The sequence below is a fragment of the Chelonia mydas genome, chromosome 5 (genome assembly GCF_015237465.2).
Source record: "Chelonia mydas isolate rCheMyd1 chromosome 5, rCheMyd1.pri.v2, whole genome shotgun sequence".
Lineage (NCBI taxonomy): Eukaryota > Metazoa > Chordata > Testudines > Cheloniidae > Chelonia > Chelonia mydas.
The window spans coordinates 108,873,181-108,895,639 of NC_051245.2; the positions used below are offsets into that span (position 1 = coordinate 108,873,181).

General features: G+C 43.5%; 1 protein-coding gene across 7 annotated transcripts in view; it reads left to right on the top strand.

Annotated features, from left to right (window-relative positions):
* Positions 1-22,459, top strand: part of ADAMTSL1 (ADAMTS like 1) — a 674,175-nt gene that overhangs the window by 640,749 nt on the left and 10,967 nt on the right. For all 7 annotated transcript variants that reach the window (XM_043546994.1, XM_043546995.1, XM_043546996.1 and 4 more), the window contains 5 exons: positions 8,915-9,115; positions 12,872-13,052; positions 17,006-17,213; positions 21,260-21,369; positions 22,217-22,437. In XM_043546994.1, coding sequence (XP_043402929.1) covers positions 8,915-9,115; positions 12,872-13,052; positions 17,006-17,213; positions 21,260-21,369; positions 22,217-22,437 — 921 coding nt within the window. The remainder of the gene's footprint in view (positions 1-8,914; positions 9,116-12,871; positions 13,053-17,005; positions 17,214-21,259; positions 21,370-22,216; positions 22,438-22,459) is intronic.

Sequence of the window (22,459 nt, forward strand, 5' to 3'; positions counted from 1 at the left end):
CCAGTTAAGGGTGGGTCAAACATTTAGCACTAAATGGCAACTCCCTATTGCTAGTAATTGGATTTTCCAATAGTATCTGTCTAAGATGGTCAAAATAGATCAAAATAAATGGGGGTGGTTGTGTTCTTTTGTAACACGCATGGCTTAGTTCCTGCAGATTTGACCAAATTAAACCAGGGACAGAGTTAGGTGGAAGACACATTCATATAACGAGGTTTGGACAGATTCTGATAAAATAAGACCTGAACAGAATGTATGTGTCCAAAACTTAAAATTAACCTTTTCAAAGGTTCAAAGAGAAAAAAAATAAAAGTTCGATTACCCTTTTTTATTTTGTTTTTTATTTTCATTCATCTCTTCAGTTCTTCGTTCTTGCTGGGTCCAAAAGTGGAAGAGACAAAATGCCCTAAGAAAGACTGTGGTCTCAGTGTGACCAGCTTCACTGGAAGCAGGAAACACTAGTAGTCTCTCATGAATTCTTGCTCCTGTGAGATTTCCAGCACAGTTTCCCAAATTGAATAGATTCAGGTAAACATTCAAACTTTTTGAGTTAAGCCCCTAAAAAGTCCTTTTCTTCCCTGCAAAACTTTATTCATCGCTTGATGTTTCTTTGGTGTGAATTCACTCATGATCAAATTAGCAGACAACACTAAAGCTGAAAAATGTTGCAAAGTGTAGTCAATTTTGGTGGACAGACCCAAAGCCGTGGTCTCCTCTACCGAGTTATGGCGACGCAAGGCATCTTACAGTGACCTAACTATGTTTCTACACCAAAATTTCACTCCCCCTAACGTAACTCACCCACTACACCAACTTAATAATTCCACCTCCACTAGAGGTAGAGAGTTGATGTCAATGTAGTTAGGTCGATGCAGTGTGTGTGTAGACACTGTGTTGCTTACATCAAGTGTAGTTGACTTTTAGAAGCCGTCCCACAATACTCCACACTGACAATTTAATAGGCGCAAGCATTTGGCCAGCCACCCCTCTGTCTAGACACACCCTCTAGAAGTGTACCCATCACATATAAGTGGTCTATCCAACCAGCCAGTTATGTTTTCTACTGTAGTATCTGATTCTTATGGAGTTTCCTTTATACTCTTCTAATATTAAAGATAATCAGAAAATGGGGGAAGGGCATTCTGCTGAAAATTTTGGTTTTTCATCAAAATGGAAACCCATATTCCAACATTTTTCTAGTTTATAGCATCCAAAACACAAGAATATTTGCCCCAAAACTGCCAGACACTCATACTCCAACATTTTTCCAGTTTTTAGCATCCAAAACACAAGAATATTTATCTCAAAACTGCCAGACACCCAAAAATTTGGCCAAAAACTGCACAGAAACCAAAACAATTCTGTTTTCTGATGAAATTTCAGGTTTTTGACCTGGCCAAAATATAGGAAATTCTTAAGGAAAGCTCACATTTTCCACTCAAAAATCATCTGTTCAGTTGAAAACCCAGTTTTCCACTAGGAAGAAGATTCAAGGGGAAATAGTTGATCAAATTTACCTATAAGTACCACTTTGTCTTCATGTAACAAGCACTGCTGTTGCTATAGTAAGGCTCTGGGATTAGAGCTGGGAGAGACAGGGAAGTGGTCCGGAAGAGGATCTCCATTTTTAAGAACTGGTCAAGAGTGAAGCAATTTGGGAACCCCCTTTCTACACTAATGGTTCAACATGCTGCCATATTAAATAATGTTACTAGTGTCTGGGGCCATTTCTGATTAATACCATGTATGAGGGTTGCAACCCGTGAGCTCATGGCTTTAAAGCCCGTCCGGACTAGCTGGGCCAGATTCTGCTCTCACTCACACTGACGTAAAGCAGGTGTAGCTCCACTACAGTCAATGGAATTGCTCTGGTGTAAAGCTGATGGGAGATCACAGTGTGGCCCTGTGTATCACAGTCTGGGCGTCTGTCATTCTTTTGGCTCCTACTACAACAGTCCAGAGATCTTTCAGTCTTGTTGAGGTTCTTGTGCCCACCCTAAGCATTGCTGTAGGATAAGCAGAATAGAACTTACAGATGGCCTTTCCGATACTGGGGGGTTTCTGAGCTGTGGTCTCTGGGACTTCTCTGCTACAGGCTTTGAAAAGCCATACGCTATCCTGGGTTGGTTGCCAAAGCCTGTCGATCACTGCCAGAACACCTCGTTAGCCAGACAGAAGTTACACTGCAGCTTCTTTAGAAACACACAACACTGGCTTTCCTGTGCTCTCCCCCACCACCTCCTCTCTTCCTTGCTTGTGATTTTCCTTGCTTCGTTGGGAAGTTTCTGGACTGCCAGAGTCTCAGGACTCAGCAGGCTTATATCAGCTTAATAAATACAAAAAGGACTTCTTACTTCCATAGCAGCCCTGACCTTGGTAATCCACTCTGGTGTTCATATTGAGCAGTCATTCCTTCCCGTGACTTGTTGTTGAACTCCATACGGTGCAGTGGTGCCTCTCAGGATACCTGCTTTGAATATCAGCCATCCTTCATCTCAGGTATAAATATATGGCTATCCTGCGGCTGCTGTGGTGGTGGAGCAGAGTTGAACTATGGCAGATTCTTTTTCAATCTGTGTCACTCCATGAACAGACACATCAGAGTGAGTTAAGGATGGAGTTTCAGCCTTCAGTTTCCATCCTCTCAGACTTCAGCTTCCCTTTTTCATACCTGTAAAGTGGCTTCAGCCTGACTCTTACTGACATTGTGAAGTTGTATCTCGGTGTAAAAGATTCTGCTTTTCAGAATTATTTTACAAATGTCTTATTTTCCTGAAACCCCTTTGATCTCTTAAAGGGGCCACTATGTGGTTATGTATTTGGGAACATTTTTAGCAATCTCTCTGGGGCGGGGAACATATCTGTATCTATGTTTGTGAAATATTGTATAAATTTACAGCACTACATACATGATTTCTAAGAAAAATAACGTGGGGTATTATATAACCAAGATATATACTCAAGCTGGAAGGGCATATTGAGTTGGGTCCCCCAGGGATAAGTTCTGGGTCTGGTTCTGTTCAATATCTTCATTAATGATTTTGATAATGACCTAGAGAGTACACTTACAAAGTTTGTGTATGATACCAAGCTTGGAAGGGTTGCAAGTGCTTTGGAGGATAGGATTAAAATTCAAAATGATCTGGACAAACTGGAGAGATGGTCTGAAGCAAATAGGGTGAAATTCAATAAGGACAAATGCAAAGTACTCCATTTAGGAAGGAACAATCAGTTGCGCACATACAAAATGGAAAATGACTCCCAATGGAGTACTGCAGAAAGGGATCTGGAGGTCATAGTGGATCACAATTTAAATATGAGTCAATAGTGTGACACTGTTGCAAAAAAAAGCAAACATCGTTCTGGGATGTATTAGCAGGAGTGTTGTAAGCAAGGCATGAGAAGTAATTCTTCTGCTCTACTCTTCACTGATTAGGCCTCAACTGGAATATTGTGTCCAGTTCAGGGAGCCACATTTTAGGAAAGAGGTGGACAAATTGGAGAAAGTCCAGAAAAGATCAACAAAAATGATTAAAGGTCTAGAAAACATGGCCTATGAGGTAATATTGAAAAAATTGGGTTTGTTTAGTCTGGAGAAGAGAAGACTGAGGGGCAACATGATAATAGTTTTCAAGTACATAAAAGGTTGTTACAAGGAGGAGGGAAAAAAATTGTTCTCCTTAACCTCTGAGGATAGGACAAGAAGCAATGGGCTTAAATTGCAGCAAGGGAGGTTTAGGTTGAACATTTGGAAAAACTTCCTAACTGTCAGGGTGGTTAAGCAATGGAATAAACTGCCTAGGAATCTGCATCATTGGAGATTTTTAAGAGCAGGTTAGACAAACACCTGTCAGGGATAGTCTAGATAATACTTAGTCCTGCTGTAAGTGCTTTGCCCCTTCGCACCCCCATCCCTGCTGCTCCTCCGTATCTCCCCCATCGGTGTGCATCCCGCTCCAAACGCTGTGCAGAGAACAAGCCCCTGGTCAGAGCGCTCAGCTCACCAACAGCCTGGCCAGCAGGCTCCTTCCTTCCCCCATTGCCTCTGGCTGGGCCGGCACCCCAGGAGATCCCAATGACCTCCGTTCTGGGGTGCTGGCCAGAAGTAGGTGAGCCCTCCGTGTGCCAAAGCCCCGCACAGAACTGGCATGGGGAAGCCTCTTCACCCCTCAGCTAAGCTCTGGAGTGGCGGGTGGGGAAAGGAAGCCTGTTCATACTCCCAACCTGCAGGTTCCACAGCAACCCTCTGTTGCTGGGGCTTAGCACCCTCTTCCCCCCTATACCTCCCCCCACTAGGGGTTCTGTCCCCACCCTCCCCTGCTGAGCCACCTCTCTGATCCTTCCTGAAGCCCCTGGAGTCAGGTTCTCTGGGCCCTTGTGCACAATGTATCCTTAGGGCTTAACCCCTTCCTGCCCACACTGTAGCTGGAGGACAGGAGGCAGCTTGGTTATGTCAGTGGCCAGCAGCAGCCTGGAGGTGTTAGCTGCCTTTCGACACTGTGCAGGCAGGAAGGAACAAGCTGCTTCCAGCCACACCAGGAGGTGGGGGAGAAGAGATGACCTCTGCAAAGACATGGGCCAGGTCATCCCGCTCCCCCCCGCTCCACCCAGTGCCTGGGAGCAGCTCCCATCCATTCCCTCCTGCACAGTGCCGAAAGGCTGCTGCTGGCCACATTCTGATGTGAACCCTGACAGAAATCTGGGGAGGAGGGTGATGTGACCCTGCATGCCCACCCCACACACACATATTGCCTCGGGAAGATGCAGCACCAGGTACCAGGAGAGGCAGGTCCATCCTTGGGGCCCAGCCAAGCATGGAGGGTGGAGAGGTCCAGTCGGTCGGTCAGTCATTCCCCCCTCCCCCACCCCCATGAGAGAGGTGTACGTGAATGTGTGTGTGTGTCACCTCTCCCCATCCGGAGCGTCTCCCCTGTTCTTTTCACACCCCTGAGTGACGTAAGTTACACCAACAAAAGTGCTAGTGTAGACATAACTCTTAGTGACTTGCCCAAGGGCAAACAGCAACTATATCAGTTGAAATTCACACCTTAGATTATACTGAAAAATCTTCCCCATGTAGATCAGGCCTCAGATCTTGAATATACATGAAATTGTTAGCAGTCTAGCTAAATAGGATTCTTCTGATTGATTTAAACCATTTATGTAGATGGTCTTAAATCAATTTATCTTGATTGGGTATTTAAAAGTTGATTTAGTTAAACCAGCACATCTTTTGTCTATATACAAGGGCTTAGGCTACGTCCACACTACAGAGCCTGTATCAGCATAGCTATGTCGGAATAGCCCCCCAGTGTAGACACAACATACCCTGACGGGAGGAGTTTTTCTTCTGTTCTAGAAAGTACAGCTCCCTGAACGACGTTAGCTATGTCAAGAGAAATATTCCCGTTGATACAGCTGCATCTACACTGGGGTCTGACAGCATAGATAAGTTGATCAGGGGGTTGGCTTTTTCACACTCCTGCGCGACATAGCTATGCCAGTATAAGTGTTCTGTGTAGACCAGTACCTGGGAGCTCCAGGGGTAGGGAGTCATACGTTCTGACTAGCAGGAATGACTAACATTAACTGTGAACAAGGTGCATTAAAATGCTTTCAGGTGCCCTGCAACGCAGTTACAGACCAATTGGAATACTTCCTACTCTCAGCTTTCGATTACCTTGGCTGGTTAAAACAGCTCTAACCTAACATAATGTACACATTTCACTTTGTGGGCTATCTTGCTCTAGGAAGCTTAAGAACTGGACCAAAAATGTACATTTAGCCATCAGTAGTCAGGAAAATGCTAGAGATGGGCCTAAAGTCCCACCATGAACTTTGGGAATGCTTGGATCTAGATCTAAACTTAGCCACTTGGGCCTGTCCCTGTAATAGGAAGTATAGTCCAGTGATAAGAGCACTGAACTGGGATTCAGAAGGCCTGGGTTTGATTCCCGCTGACCTGCTGTATGACCTTGGGCAAGTCATTTCACCTCCCCATGCCTCAGTTTATGCATTGCTAAATTGGAGATTAAGATACTTACCTTCCTTTGTGAACCACTTAATGTCTATGGATGAAAACCTCTACATAAAGGTTATGTATTATTATTAGGCCCAAACAGGAACACAAAATCCAGAGGCCCCTTCTCCCACATCCAGTCCATATCTGAACACTGCACTTTAGGCCAATCTCTAATAACCATTAGAAAGATCTGCTGGGCACTAGTATTAGGTTGAGAAGAATCCCAAAGAATGTTTTGTTAGTCAGACGCAGGAGCTTAAGAACAATTTGTAATTGTTTTGGGGTTTGGGGTTTTTTTTGTTTTGTTTTAAAGAAAATTCCATTCATTTTTTCAAATGCAAGGCTTACATCTGGCGTTCTCACCACTGCTGTCCATAGGGCTCTGCTGGGAATTGTAACAGGCTTCTAAAAGGAGCTCTATATTCACATGCAGTAACAAACTGCACCCAATAAGAACTGCAGTGTGGCTGGATTCATTTGTTTCTGTCCTTCAGGTGAAAAAGAGGAGTTATGTCTGTTCTGTGATTTGTTCCCTTAGCTTTAGCGCTGCTGGCCCAGATTTGTTCCTCAGTTACAGCCATGCAATGAGGTTGCACGAGTGTAACTGAGAACAGGATTTGGCCTGCAGTGTTAATTTATTCTTTCCTCTCATGCAGTCATTGGCATTGCTGTAGAACCTTGGTCTCCTGTCGGCCAACCCCTTTTTGCTAACTTTGAAATATTAACTTTCCATTTCTCCACGGTGTCCCACCGCCCACAAAAATGTATAATTTATATACATTTTTATTTGCAATTCCAAAAAAAAAAAGAGAAAAAATATCTCACACATCTGTGAATCATACCCTGGCTTTAGATCAATTTAGAGTCACAATGGACCTGGAAGAGGAGGCCTAAAAGCAATATTTTCTTTCACTGGTTAAGAAGGGCTGATAGAGAAGGGCCTTCTACTGCCAGAGCTCTCTCTAGTCAGGAAACATTGCCAAATATTGCTTCCCCGCCATAAGAGTCCTGCTGTACTAACACCCCTTAGTAACTGCACTGGCTAGAGATGAAAACAGTTTTTCACTCCCATACTGTTTAGCCCAGGCTTGGGGCAGGTGCTGAACACTGGAAGAATAAAACCGTCAACGATGACATGTTTGGGAGGAAATGGAAAATAGGTGTTGGTAATCTGCATTAAATGGTATTCATATTATTGCTGGGAGGAGAGCGGGAAAGGGATGTTATGGGAACATATTTTTCATTACAGTCTGATCTCTGCTAAATATGCCTAACATATTATCCCGCAGTTTATGCATCTGTCCAAGTGAATACATGTAGGATATATCATCCCGTGAAGGGTGATTGATGCTCATTCTGTGTACACAAATGGGAAATATCCATTTCATATGAGCCTCATAGGTACAGGCAAGGTTTTTTCATTAGAAGTGGAAAAAATTACTAATTATTCATTGGTAACACATACGGAAAGAATGGGGGATTGATTTTTTTTCCCTATTATTGGCTACTAGCTATTCCCGTAGCCCATTATTTTATATATAGATCTGGGGAAAGAAATTTAGATGATGGAAATAAAATATGCAGTGATGGGAAGAGCAGTAATTAATTTATTTGGCACAAAAGTCTTCAAAAGAAACAAAAGAGCTCAGCTATGGATTGTAGTTAATTTCAGTTCCCTTTGTATTTGCTTGTTGTTGGGTTGATCTTTCTACTTTCTCATTTTAAACCATGGTGGTTGATTTTGCAGACACACACAATAAAACTGAATTAACTGCATGTCTGTATGTTGACCTTTGAGAGACCTCTTTGTAATCACCTTAAAAAAAAAAACCTATATATGTTAGAATGTTATATGTGGTGCTGGTGGCCCCGCCTATTAATAACATTGCCCAACACTTTCCATTATAAGACCCTATTTTCAGTTTCTTATAACTATGGTGAATTTTAAACATTTAGGCTAAAATTTCCAATGCTGGGTGTTTGCATCAGGCTAATATTTTTTTTCTTTGTTTGGGGGGAGGTCAGGGTAAATGTCAGCCAAAATGGTTCAGCCAATTCCAAGAATGAGGTTGGGGGGGAAAAAAACATATTTTTTTCAATGTTAAAAAAAAATTCTGGTGACCCTTGCTTTGAGATGCTCTATGTTTGGAGCAAGAACCTGAAATTTGGCAAGGGTGTGGCCTTTGTGTCAGGGACGAACCATGTGGGCATCAATATGATGCCACTGTGTTAAAAAAACATAAATACTGCAAAGTCAAGCACTCAAAAGTTAGGAAATGCACTGACAACCTTAATTCTGGCATTTCCTAGTTTTGAATGCTTGACTTTGCTAGTTTTGTGTTTGTATGTTTATACACACATACCTGCACACACGCACATCCCTGCACTTGTTATGGATGCTAATTCTTTCCCATTAAATCACAAATGGAAAGATGATCATGTGGTTTAAAGCACAGGACTCGGCATCAAATGATGTGGGTTTTGTTTCTGCCTCTGCCAAAGACATGTTACTTAACTTCACTGTGCATCAGTTTCCTCATCACGAAAAGGGGAATCATACTGCCCTATTTCACAGGAGGGTTACAAGGCTTAACATGAATTATTCACTCAGGTTTGTATGGTGATTTAAAAACTTCACATAAAAGACACTATGGAAATGCAAAGCATTATTGACCATTTTAAAACTGTTTTTCCTTTGATAGGAAGGCACCCATTATAAACGTCTCTTAGCGCTTTGATTATTGCGAGGAAGAGGGAAAATCAGAGAATAGCAATTTTTTTTCCTTGTTGTATTGATTTCAAAACAGCATGTTCTGCTGTAGGTAACTCAGGGATGATTTTACTGTCATTTTGCTGGCAGAAGGCTTATTATTTCTCTTCCCTGGTTTCTAGGTTGCCCAGTGGATGGTCATCCAGCTCCAAACATCACTTGGTTTTATGCTGGTCAACCCATCAGCATGAGACACAACATCCTGGCAGCTGGTCAGATTCTTCAGCTACTAAACATCAGTGATGGTTATCAAGGTGAATTCAGCTGCCTGGCTCAGAATGAAGCTGGCTCACTTATGCAAAAAACATCTCTGACAATCCGAGGTAAAATAATTCTATCCTGCTGCCTTTATAAGATCTTGGCATGGCCAGGATGGTGCTGTTAACTGGCTCAACATCATTCTGGATTCCTTCACTCTGAGGCCACAAGAAATGGCATCCAAGGGATGTTTTGGTGCCGAAGCCTCTAAGAGTGAATTTGTAGATATGCCCAATAATTCTGGTATCTTGGTTTTTAGAGGCCTACACTGAGATGCATTGGACCTGATTTTCAGGGTTGTTGAGCACATACAGATCACTCCAATATTAGAAGCCACCAATTTTAATGACAGTGTTTCTCAGCCTTTTCAGGCTGAGGACCTTATCTGAAGTCCAAAAATTTTGCTACCATCTTATATTTGATATAACAGTAAGAGTGAAATATGTATCAATGAGAAAAATGATCAAGCCACATAGTGTGTGTGTGCATGTGTGGTTTTTCCAAGAAATTTACAGAATACTTGAACTTCAAGGGTAAGGGTGTGCAGGAGTAGGGGAGCAAGAGTTTCTTTCCTTTAGAGTGTAATAATATTTTCAACATCTCGTGACCTCCCACCCCCCAAATGCCTTTTATCACTCCCATGGGGGGTCATGACCCACCAATTGAGAAGCAGTGATCTGAGTCTTTTGTTATTAACACAAGTAATGGGTTTTTAAATGTAAATATGTGAATTTTATTTTGGCAGCATCTCTTCTAGGTGCTAACAAAAAAAATTGCTTAATCTTACAGGTTGATCTTTTAATGCGTGATTTGGTTATTTCCTTTCCTCTTAAAAATACCTCTTTAGGGTAGTTATTTCCATTAAATTTAAGCTTTGATGTTCAAGTTTTAAGGGTAGGTTTTTTTCAAAGGAAATCATGAAATAGTTTTGGTGCCCCTTTAATTATGTCCCTTGAAAGCATTGCATTGGAGTTTCACCCCCATGACACCCATAGCATCTATGGGACTTATGCATCTAGAACTTTGTACAATGCATCAAAATGACTGAGTGTTTTTCTTTTGAGATTCTTGCGTCTAGGAATTAATGATAATGCAAGTGCACAATTAAAATCAAGAATGTTGATTTATTTTCTATATTTAGATATGTTTTCCTTGAATAATATTATTTAGCACATTATACTTGAAGTAAGTGAAGCTGCATCTTCAAAGTGCTTTACAATCATTCTCTAATTAATCTGTGTGGGTGAACTGTCTCATGCAGAAATTAGAAATAGGACCAAACCTAAACATCAAATTCAAATACCTTAATTTGCTGGTGTCTAAACCTGGGTCCAAATTTTCTGATTTAAGCCTATCTCTAAGTGACACTGGACCACATCATCAGGTGCTGTAAATCTGTGTAACTCCACTGCCTTCAATGGAACTCTGATGATTTACACCAGCTCAGGATGTGGCCCACTGAGAATTCTTTTTCCATTATTAAGATGAATGTTTGCTTCAGGGGGAATTCTGCAAAAAAAAATTCAAAATTCTGTAAAATTATGCATATTTATGTGTCAAAATAATGCATCGCTCCAGTTTCAATTGTTTTAGTAATTTATTTAAATTACAATACAGAAAAAAGTCACAACAACTATTCAGCATTTCCTAAACACATGAAAGTTAAGTTACAAACACTTGGTAACTAATACCCTTCATTCCAGTTATAATTCTGGATTTTCATTTAAATTACATTACAGAACACCAAACAGGAAAAAAAAGTACATCATTTTAAATTGCTCAGACTTTCATACATGAAAGTCATACAGTTTTGCTAATCGTTGTCCTGGAACTGGCTGGGTACTTTGGAAAGTGCTTGGTTCTGATTTTCCGGACATTTTACTGGCTGCTTGGTAAATGTTTTATTTGCCCTCAGCGTCTTTTTTTTTTAATGGGTATGTAAATATCCTGAGCTGTAATCTAACCCATTGTGTCACTTTGGCACAGGAAAAGTGAGAAAGCACATAGATCTTCCTAGCTGAGGATTCTCTTTCTGTCATTTATAATAAGGCTCATTTACATCACTTTGGTAGGGGCCTTAAAACTTTCACAGGTTTTATGCTCCTGGGGGAATTGACTGAGAATTGGAACAGTTAACTAACAATAGGAACATTAACAATGTTACTATGTAGGCAGGCTGCTACATTTCTGCCTCAGAGAATGAGATCAATTAACTAACAGGCAGGCTGCTACATTTCTGCCTCTAGCATGCCTCGTGCACAATAAAAAGCCCTACCCTTCCACGCCAGCGAGCTGCAGTAGCAAGCGAGAAGAACAGAGTGTCTCTTTCTCTCTCTCTTGCGCTTGTTGGCATGCACGTACACCCAACCCCACCCTGACAGTGATCAACCACGCAGGCATGCACGCCCAGACCCCCCTCCCCCATGTCTGTGGCTGCTCCAGGCATGCTGGAACAGTCGCGCACCCTGGGAAGAGGCACATGTCCCCTGGCAGATTTATTTTTGCATTTTTCTGCACGGGGGGCACAGTAAAATGCAGGCCATATGAATTTTACACCCCCAAAGGGGCACAGAATTCTGTCGGGAGTACATCTAGTGTGTGGATTGCTGCCTTTCTGCAAAGGAATGGAAGGATTGATTTACAGCATGGATTAATAATATGCTTATTTCGTATCTAGTATGGGAAAGTCTTATTGGATTTAACAGGATTACTGTAAAGGGCATCTATAGAAATTTTATAGAGTTCTACAGAAATTCTTCTAAAAAAGATAGAATTTTATATTGAAATAATTTCTATACTATTTTAAGTGTCCTATACTCTTCTGTATCAGAGATGTTCTCCTTTAAATTCCTCAGGATGATTTTAAAAAAATCTGTAGAAAGGTTTTTATTTTCTGTTAAATTCTGTGGGACTTTTCCATAAGGGATACGTATTATGTGGGACTGATACAATAGTCCCCAGGCCTTGTTTGCCCAGTGTGGTATGTATATATCTTAGGTACTTATATAGCCTCCATTACTGCAGTATCTGAGCACCTAAAAAACTGGAATGAATTTATCCTCACACCACCCCATTGGACAGGGAAGGGCTATTATTCCCATTTTAAACACTGGGAACTGAGATACAGAGAGACTCGGTGGCTTGTCCAAGGTCACACAGAAAGTCTGTGACAGAGCAGAGAATTAAATTAGTCTCCTGAGTTGCAGGCTTCCACCTTAAGTACTGGCCCATTCACTGGCCAGTGCTGAAGTCACATATCACTTAGTCGCCATGCCTTATCGTGATGAGTTCCAAAATATAGGATTTACCATATCAGAGAGGATAGATGGTCTAACAAATGCTGGTATCCCACCTCTGTTTGTGCTCAGTGCCTGATGATTCATAGGGTGACATGCTTTTCCTATACATAATTCACCTATTTTAAACATTTCTGTAGGAGTCACTTTTATCTTACATCAGAGGGGTAGCCGTGTTAGTCTGTATCCACAAAAACAACAAGGAGTCCGGTGGCACCTTAAAGACTAACAGATTTATTTGGGCATTAGCTTTTGTGGGTAAAAAACCCACTTTGCATCTGAAGAACCGTTTCCGATTTGGGGACTGGGGATGCATCTGAAGAAGTGGGTTTTTTACCCACGAAAGCTTCTGCCCAAATAAATCTGTTAGTCATTAAGGTGCCACCAGACTCCTCGTTGTTTTTATCTTACAAAACATCTCCAAAATGGCAGAGCACCTTGGTATCAATCACTGATATTTTACCATTAATCAGCTTTTCTGATTGATTTTTAAATGTTAACTTGGGTGTCTTGTGCTTGTGGCAGAATATTGGTGGTCAGCGGACAGACTGATGGCATGTTCGGCCTCCTGTGGTAACAGGGGAGTGCAGCAACCGCAACTGAGGTGCTTACTGGATGGGACTGAGGTCAACACATCCCACTGCATAGAGAAGCCCAAGCCAGTGCTACAGCCTATTGCTTGTAACAGAAGAGACTGCCCTTCAAGGTTTGTCCTTGCGCTGTAGTATATTGTGTATGCTTTTACGAAGCATTTAATCAGAGGTGGGCAAACTACGGCCCATGGGCCACATCCGGCCCATGGTACCGTCCTGCCCGGTCCTTGAGCTCCCAGCTGGGGAGGCTAGTCCCCGGCCCCTCCCCTGCTGTCCTCCTTCCCCTGCAGCCTCAACTCGCCATGCCGCCAGCACTCTGGAGGGCGGGGCTGCGAGCTCCTGCCAGGCAGCACGGTGGCGTGGCTGGCTCCGGCCGGGCGGCGTGGCTGCCAGACTTGCTGCTCTGAGCGGCATGGTAAGGGGGCGGGGATCAGAGGAGTTGGATAAGGGGCAGGAGATCCTGGGGGGCAGTCAGGGGACAGGGAGCAGGGGGCGGTTGGATGGGGTGGAGGTTCTGGCGGGGTGGGGGGGGTTGAATAGGCGTGGGAGTCCCGGCGGGGGGGGCCTGTCAGGGCGCGAGGGTGTCAGTAGGGGTCAGGGCAGTCAGGGGACAAGGAGCAGGGGGGGTTGGATGGGTGGGGAGTTCTGAAGGGGGCAGTCAGGGGGTGGGAAGTGGTAGGGGGCAGATAGGGGGTGGGGCCAGGCTGTTTAGAGGCACAGCCTTTCCTACCCGGCCCTTCATACAGTTTTGGAACCCCGATGTGGCCCTCAGGCCAAAAAGTTTGCCCACCCCTGCATTTAATAATACTCTGCCCTGGACAACATGTTATCTTTGCTTTTCTAGTGTCTGTCCAGGAAACAATTGTATCTGAAAGTGAATTTACTGAATCTTAATCCAGATAAATTAGAGGGCATGGTGGTGGATTGGGGAAAACATTCACAGTACATGGCAGAGACTATGTCTACTCCTTCTGTTAAAGGGGTTTATCGTCTTCTTTTTATTAGCAAAGTTCACAACCTAATGGTCTTTTGGATCCTTCCCAGGAAGGATCAGTGCCCAAGAATGCTGTTTGTTAGACGAGGCTGGCTAGACGACTGAATTTTCCTCTTTGACTCACTAGTTAACCATACCTTTGTCAACTCCAGACTAAATATATGCTGTTTGGGGGCATGACCGTGCCCTTCTATTTGTTTGTACAGCACCCAGGAAAGAGAGTCTTGATCCTGATTGGAGTCTTTGGGTACTACCATAATATATATGTATTTTTGTCCTTTTGCAAATCAGTAGCAGATTTCAGGGCCCTGCAAGTCAGTTTCCCACTGGAGGGAAAATCAATGATATGTAGTCTGTTTATTTTCTTACTCTTGATCTACGCTGCAAAGTTATATAGGCATATCTATGTCGGGCAGGAGTGTGAAAAACCACACCTGACTGACATATTTATGCTGACCAAAAAAACTCCTCCCGCCTTCCTCTCCCCCGCCCCCCGGTGTAGATGCATCTATGTCGGTGGACGTGTGCTTCTGCCAGGGTACCTAATGTCATTCAGAGAGGTGATGTTCCTGCATCAACAGAAAAACTCCTCCTGTGAAGTTGGCTATGCCAACATAACCATGCCAGGATAGTTCCCATAGTGTACACATAGCCTTAGCATGGCTGTTTTGTATACTGTATATACTCCAGCCCCTAAACAGAGGTGGTCACAAACAGCATGCAAACAAACCCATGTTTCAGAAATTCAGCCCCAGCACCAATGCCTACTTCCCAAGAAGCCACTCTGCCCCAAGAATTGACTTCAGATAGAAAGATAAAGGGAGAGAGTAAATTCTCCAGCTGCCTACAACAGCTTCCCCAAATGAAACTGCATCCCAAAACTAACAATACACCATTTCTTCAACGACTGTACATTGCTTGCAAAACTTTGTGTAACCATGCCAACTAGTGACTCCCCTGAGAACGGTATGGGTATTAATATTATGTTATGTGATGGGACATTTGTAACAAATCAGAAATAAACAAATCAAAATTAGAGATAGGCCCAAACTGCAAATTTCAGGTTAAAATCCAGAGTGACTCCAGTAACTTCACCTGCATGACTCTGGTTTTGCATTCATATATTCGAGATCAGAATCTGGCCACAATTTCTGACACCAGCGGAGGAGCTGAGAATCAGAAAGTATCCTGATGAGCAGAGAGCAGCCAGCTTTCCAGCCATTTGCTTTGGCTGTGGCTTGGGGAGGCAGCTAGGCTGCCCTTTCATTACCTTTCTGTAATGTGTTCCTGCACCTCTCTTTAGGCAAATGTTTTCTGGATGGCCAGCTGAGTCATAAGGAGCAGCTGAAACCACGAGAGACTTGATGAAATATGAAACATGCTCATTAATATCAGCAGTTTGACTTGCTGATGGGAATATTTCCACAGGAATGATTTATGTCCTTTTATCCCCTTCCTGAGCTATAATGCAGCCCACGCTTCTCTTCCCGGCTCCCGAGAAAACTGCTGAAGTGTATGTTTGGAAATAAAAGTTGATTGAAACGCAGAGCTGAGCTTTACAAAGGGCAGAGAAGCTGCAGAATCAACCTCGCCAAACTCTATGATACGCAGAGGAGAAGTATTTTTTGTCCTTGCCAAGAACTCTATTTATTTTATTGTTTCTGTAACAGTGGGAATCAGTCAGCAGAGCGTTAATGAAAATATAATGGATGCCTTTACTTGAGTACCAGAGCTCCAAGGGACTGGAAAGCACCTACTGCCTGTTTTGTAAAGTAATCATAAATATGGTGCTGCTGGTCGGGGAGATGCTGGGCTTTCCCTCCGCCACCCAGAACACATAAATCCTGCAAAGTAGCCTGAAGCCTATTTCAGCAGAGCTCCTGACTTGACCAGAACTCTCCCCCTGGAACTAATAATCACTTCCCTTCCTCCTTCCCTCCAACCTCTCTTCAAAAACCATCTGGGTAAATATCGCACCACTCCATTGGGAAACAACTCTCTTTGCCTCCTTGTGCCAACTGCTTGGCACATGGGCCCAGCTCTTGCAGTGTTCAGCATCACCATTATCCACCATGTGCATGCCTGAACATGGCCCGTGATTCATGATTACCAAGGGACTCACTTCTTTCACACATTCCGCATAGCAGTTTTAACAGCCAGTAATAAGCTGCAGACTAGCTGAGTGGGAGGCTATTTCACATTATCCCAGGATTGGAGGAAGGTTGCTGATCTCTGAACAACCAACTAAATCTGTTACCCAGTTAGTAGTAGATGGTAGACCAGTATAATAGTATTATATTTCTTTATTTATGTATTAAATGTTATTTTGTTAACTTGTTTTAGCGTTTTTAAAAAGTCAATACATAAAGGGTCAGATCCTCTATTTCAGCCATGCAGCTCAGGGAAAATGGCACAATGCCCTTTGTGCTTCCCCAATTCCTGTCTGGCTGTGCACCAGCCCATTCCCTTGGAGTATGAGCAGCCTAGAAGCTGCTGTAAGTTATCCAGGAAACCAGTGGCCCCAAGGAGGCAATATAGCGACCAGGGGTCAGCAGGGCTAGAGACGTACAAGTTATGCATCTATGTCAGCAGCAAATTGAGAGTGGGAGCTGCTGTGTGGTCTTTACATAACTGAAGAATCCCCTTATTGGGCTGATTCTCCCATGGCTTGTAATACTGGCCTTAGGTCCAGAATCTGCCAACATGATGCTGCAAAGTGACCACACCGCACCCCAGGGTTAGAAGTATTTACATGGGTTTTGCAAACAGAGCCAAGAAAACATAGAATAGTTTCTATTCTGGGCCCAAGCCCTTTTGACAGAGGCACTAAAATGTAACATACTTTAGTCCCTAGCCCATGAGGTGCTGAATTTCCTCAGCTCCCATTGACCTCAGTAGAAGGTGAGGCTGCTCAGCATCCCCCAAGATCGAGCCCAAAGTGATCAAATGGCTGGCTTTCTGCAAGTGCCTCTGTGATTTTAGAGGAGCAGTGTTATGAGATCCCTGTGACACTGTCATTTCTGCCTGATGATTCTGTACTGCTCCTTGACCCCTTTGCGTTTCTCCTATCAGGTGGATGGTGACATCCTGGTCCCTTTGTACACGGAGCTGCGGTGGAGGGGTCCAGACCCGGCGAGTGACTTGTCAGAGGTTGACCGCTGTGGGCAGTTCCGTCCCCATGTCAAATGAGGCATGTGCCCAGGTTGCCAAACGCCCAGTGGATACCCAGATCTGTAACAGGCAGCTGTGCATGGAGTGGGTGGCCTCCTCCTGGGGTCAGGTAAGGGCCACACAGACATACAAAACTTCTCGTACAGTTGGGTGACAAGAGGTGCCTGAAGACAAGAGCAATAATTTTGCATCTGTGATTAATGCATCGCATGAGGTTTTAAGAGGCAACTCATGTCTTTTGTTTAATGCACTGGATGATTGGGATAACCAAACTTCACACATTTCATGAAAGAGATAGCAGCCTAAAAGACAGGGCTAGACTGTGCCAGATCAGCACTGCCTTGAGCATGGAGGCACATTGTCCCAGGGGGAGCTCATGGAGGGATTATGTCTCCGGCACGCATAACTGCTCCCCAGTGCTCAGTGGGGCAGTAGTCATCCTTTGGGATAGTGTGGCCTGTTTTCCCTATCCCCTGCAGTGTCCAAGCTTGCTCTGTAAGGTGATGTGGTCCTGTTTCCTCATCTCCCCCATGTCCTTTGGGGAGATATGCAATCTTGAGGGAACAATCCGAGCCCCCCTCCAAGTACAGAGACTGTGGTTGTGACCAGTCTTTGCTTGGGGTAAGCAAGGAGCAGAGGAAAGTTCTTCTCCCATCCCCAAATCTGTGTACACCCTAGAAGAGCTAGTCACGATCTGGCCCTTCACTCCTCTCCACTGGACTGTCTTCACAGAAGAAGAGGCTTCTTCTTGCAGCCTCTTGTTATGTATTTATTTATTTGTAGTGATGGACACAACCCTGGAGAGCAAAATCCTCCCTCTTCTCTCAGAGCAGCATGGACACTGGCAGCTCAAGCTTCCCCGTCCTGTTCTGCCAATGTACCTCAGTAATGACCTGGAGAAACTGGTCAGTTTCCATGGCCTAGTCAATCCTTGCTATCTCTTGTGTATCTGGACACAGTGAAACACACACATTTCCAGACCCTGATTGTTTCTGTTATGTAACATTTATATCTGGTCCTGTTCTGGGCTGTCGTGTGTTTTTTAACAAACCCCCAGTTTCACAAAAGTTTTGGATATCCCCTAACACTCATAAAATCAGGATTTATTTGAACCACTATGTAAGGAAAACTGCAATGATGATACAAGACATTGGGTCCAAAGCATTTTAAGACTCCCAAACAAGTCAGTCTGAAACTCCATCCTTACTGCTTCATGTTGTGCTCAGATACTAAAAAGATGTTCTCTAAATAGTGAATGATTCATAGTATTATGAGTGGAATCCTCCTCTTGGGGAGATCCATGGGAGAGCCCTTGATTGTCTGTGGATCTCTGTGGGTCAGCAGATCTCCAGAAAGGATTGTGGCATATATGTGCTGTAAATGTAACCCACAGCCAGTCATTGTGGTACTCTGTCTCCCTCCCTCTCAGCTGTAGCTGGCCCACATGTACAGGCTGGTGAGAATTTTAGCTTAGGTAGAAGAGGTTCATATATTTAGACGCAAAGGTCCGAGGTTCAGTCCACCCTGACGATGACTCATCCAGGTGCAGAGTGGAATAAGTGAAGGCCAGAGTTTAATCCACAGGCTAAAGTCAGATATTAATGTTGTTATTTAACATTACTTTTGGCCTACGAAAGGTTTTCAATGGAAGAACAGTTCATCTATAACAAACCTGAAGAGGTCATACTTTTAAATCAATATCCTTAAAAAGTACTAATCAGGAAACAATAAGGAAATTAAGTTTAGGGCACACAACAAAAGCCTAATAAAAACATTATGTAGAGTCAGCTTTGTGCACGCAGGGATTGGCTTCATTCTCAATATAGACTGAGTTACCATGAAATATTTTGCAGCTTTTCATGATTACTGCCTGATAAGTCAATGTGGAAACAATGGCAAATAAATCACATGATCTCATTTTGTTTGATTTCATAGTGATATGATAGTAGATCTTAGCCACATAAATTCTATAATTTCTGATATGACCATATATAATCTCATATATAATATATAGTATATATGAATATACTAAATACAGCCTTGTAGACCAAAGCTACTCGGTACACAGCATACAACATTGACTGTTTTGCTCCATCAAGGTCGGTAACTCATTTTATGAAATGTTCATAGGACAAAGGTTGTTGCAAAGCATCCAGTGCCATCATCGAAATGAGACATGTTACTGCTAGCGAGCTGAAAATAACTTCATTAAATCCTATGTCTGTGTATTTTGGAGAAAGTTCACTCAGAACGTAGACTGAGTTATGCTGCATTTATGAGTAAAGAGCCGAACATTCTTTCAAAACAGAGAAGCAAATTGCTCAATTTGTACTTTCTTTGAAATTTCGAGTAAGGATTGTGTAATGCTAGCTGTTGGCCAGTTAACTCAAATGGGTGGTTGTAACCCGTGGTGGTTTACCTCATTCCCTATGATGTCATACCAAGTCTCAATCATCAAAGACACATGAATTCATCTGTTATACCTGACCTTTGTGCTTTATAATATAATATTTCTCCTACCTGAAAAAAGCATTTCTCAAGCTCCATGTAAACCTATACAGCTCTGTTCCAAGCCATGTCTACAAGACAATTACATTAATTACAATTAGGAACAGACCACTGGCTGTGGATCAGTGACATTTCTCCATTGTATCATAGGTTTCACGCCGGGGGACATCAGGTTCATATTGGTCAGGTTTAGTGATTAGCTTTCACAAACTAAAGTGAAAATAAATAGATGACCTACCCCACTTCAAAACCTGTTACTTTCTTGTACCTCCCATCTTCTTTCATTTAGTTTTAAGTGGATTACTGTGGGCTATTTAACCTCCATAGCCTTGGTTTTCTTATAGTCCAACAAAGCTTCAAGACGCATCCCCTAAGATTCCCATTCACTTAGGCCTGTTTATGATGAAGATTGCCAGCACGTACAGCTATTGCAGTCCTGCCCCGAGTACCCAAATTAATGACACCTACATGCACCTGAGCCAGCGCCCCCTGTGAAAAGCCTTGCATTGACTTGCATCTCTCTCTTTCAGCCTGCGGGGAAGTGCTATCCTTATTGCGCCTGCACCAAAGCATTAGGCTGCCTAACAGTAGAGTATTATTCTATAGACCACTTAGGTCTTTGGTGGACATTCAAGATGAATTTGAGCATATTCGATCCCTCTCACTCTACCTAATCGGTTCTCTGACCCCAGCCAAGCTGGTGATTACTCCCTCTCCTCCTTCTGAGGGCCCTGCCTACTTATCTTTTCACAAAACACCCTTCCTTGCAATCAATTCATCGGTTTCCCCACTCCAGCTCAACCAAGCTTCCTCTTTTTCTGCTGGACCCTGGTCCAGGTGTTGGTTGAGAACTAGTACCAGATGTGAGGAGGGCATGCCAGGGTGGAAGAGGGTTTCTGGCACTAGGCAGGTAGCACGGGTCAGAGCTAGTGCCAGGTAGGAATCCCAACCTGCTCCACCTTTGCACTGATGGAAACTCCTTGATCCCTACATTCATTTCCCTTCTTGTCCATCTCCAAATCAGCAGTCCCCTGCCAAAACCAGTTTCCAGATATTGGCTGCCTGGAAACCAGGCAGTTTCATAAGGGTTGGTGAAAGATGGTACCAGAGTCACATGCTTCGTGCCTTTAGCTGTCTGTGATTTAAGCTGGGAAGAGGGGAAACAAATTAAACCACAAGAGGCTGACTGACAGGTTTGAATAAGTTAGGATGTCTTTGTGTTAAAGCAAAAACCATTGCTGGCCCGATTCAGTCTTGCTGTGAACCACTTGGCTATAAATTGTGACAGTACAAGCTGTAAAATACACAGTAAAGGGACTGTAGCAAGATCCTGTATGGATCACAAGCTCGGGGGTAATAAGATGGGAGCTTTTTATTTGTCCAAACAGATGGATTTAAGATTGAAACAGGCGAAGAGGGAGGGGAATTAATCTAGAGAGCAGATACAGAAATGAGTTTTAATGCTGCCCTGGGGAGGCTGTGTGGGATACAAGAAGACTGTGCACTTGGACTCAAAACCTGCTGATCTCTATGAAGTGACTGAGAGCGTCTGCATCTCAGCAACATGCATCTCTGCTCATTGACTCATTGAAAAGCAGGGCATGTTCTCTCTTTATGCCACTGAATGTCTTTTTTCTACTTTTGCAGTGTAATGGGCCATGCATCGGACCGCGACTAGCTGTACAGCACAGACAGATTTTCTGCCAGACCAGGGATGGGAATTCTGTGTCTTCTGACCAGTGCAGTGCCCTGCCAAGGTATTACAGAATCCCTCATCATCAGAACCGCTCTTCTGTACAGAGACCTCCGAATTAGGCCAGAGATTTTACTGCCTTTGGAGGTTTTTGGATTTGAGGTCCTGATTCTCCTTTCATCTCGCAGGAATAACAGGAGAATTGGGCTCTGTGCATGTTTGATACCATTTTTACAGAGAAACCCCAATTCTCCCTTCAAGTTTTTCCTAGTGGATGAGCATCCACATTGCCAAAGCCATCCCAACTAGCACTGCTTGGTAGCATATCAACATTTCTCCTGTGCAATAACTAAATGAGCACCAACTGTACAGAAGGAAAAGGATGAGTTCTGAACACCGGTTTTTGTTTGTGCCATTTGTAAAACCCTAACAACAATACCTGAAACCCAAGCTTGTTGCATTTATACTAACAAAGCTATGGTGGCTTACATCAGCCACTTCTTGGTTCATTACAACTCCTCAGTAGTATCTGGTCGTTAACTACTTTATGGATAGAAGGCGTGCTAAAGTTGTTTGAGACAGATCCTCAACTGGTGTAAATGGATACATAGCTCCATAAACTTCATTGGAGCTATGCCAATTGACACCAGCTGAGGATCTGGCCTTTTGAGTCCCGTTCTGTAATTGCCAGTTGAAGTCAATGGGCCAGACCCTCAATACAGCCCATTAAGACAATGGATCTATGCTGATTTACAACCACTGTGGATCAGGTCCAGCAAGCGTTCAGAGAGGTTCAGGATCAGAGCTATAGGGCCTGTAGTATCCCCAGTGTTTGAGGAATACCCAGTGTGACTAAGCCTCTTATTTCCTGCCTGGTGGTATAATAATATCTCTGTCCTTTTTATTAACAGGCCTTTGAGCACACAGAACTGCTGGACAGACATCTGCGGTGTGCACTGGAGGGTCAGTCTGTGGACCCTGTGTACAGCTACGTGTGGGAACTACGGCTTCCAGTCCAGGCGAGTGGAATGCGTGCATGTCCGCACCAACAAACCTGTGCAGGAGCACTACTGTTCCTGGAGGCCAAGACCTGCGAACTGGCAACGCTGCAACATCACCCCCTGCGAAAACAGTACGTTCCTGTGGGAGAAGGG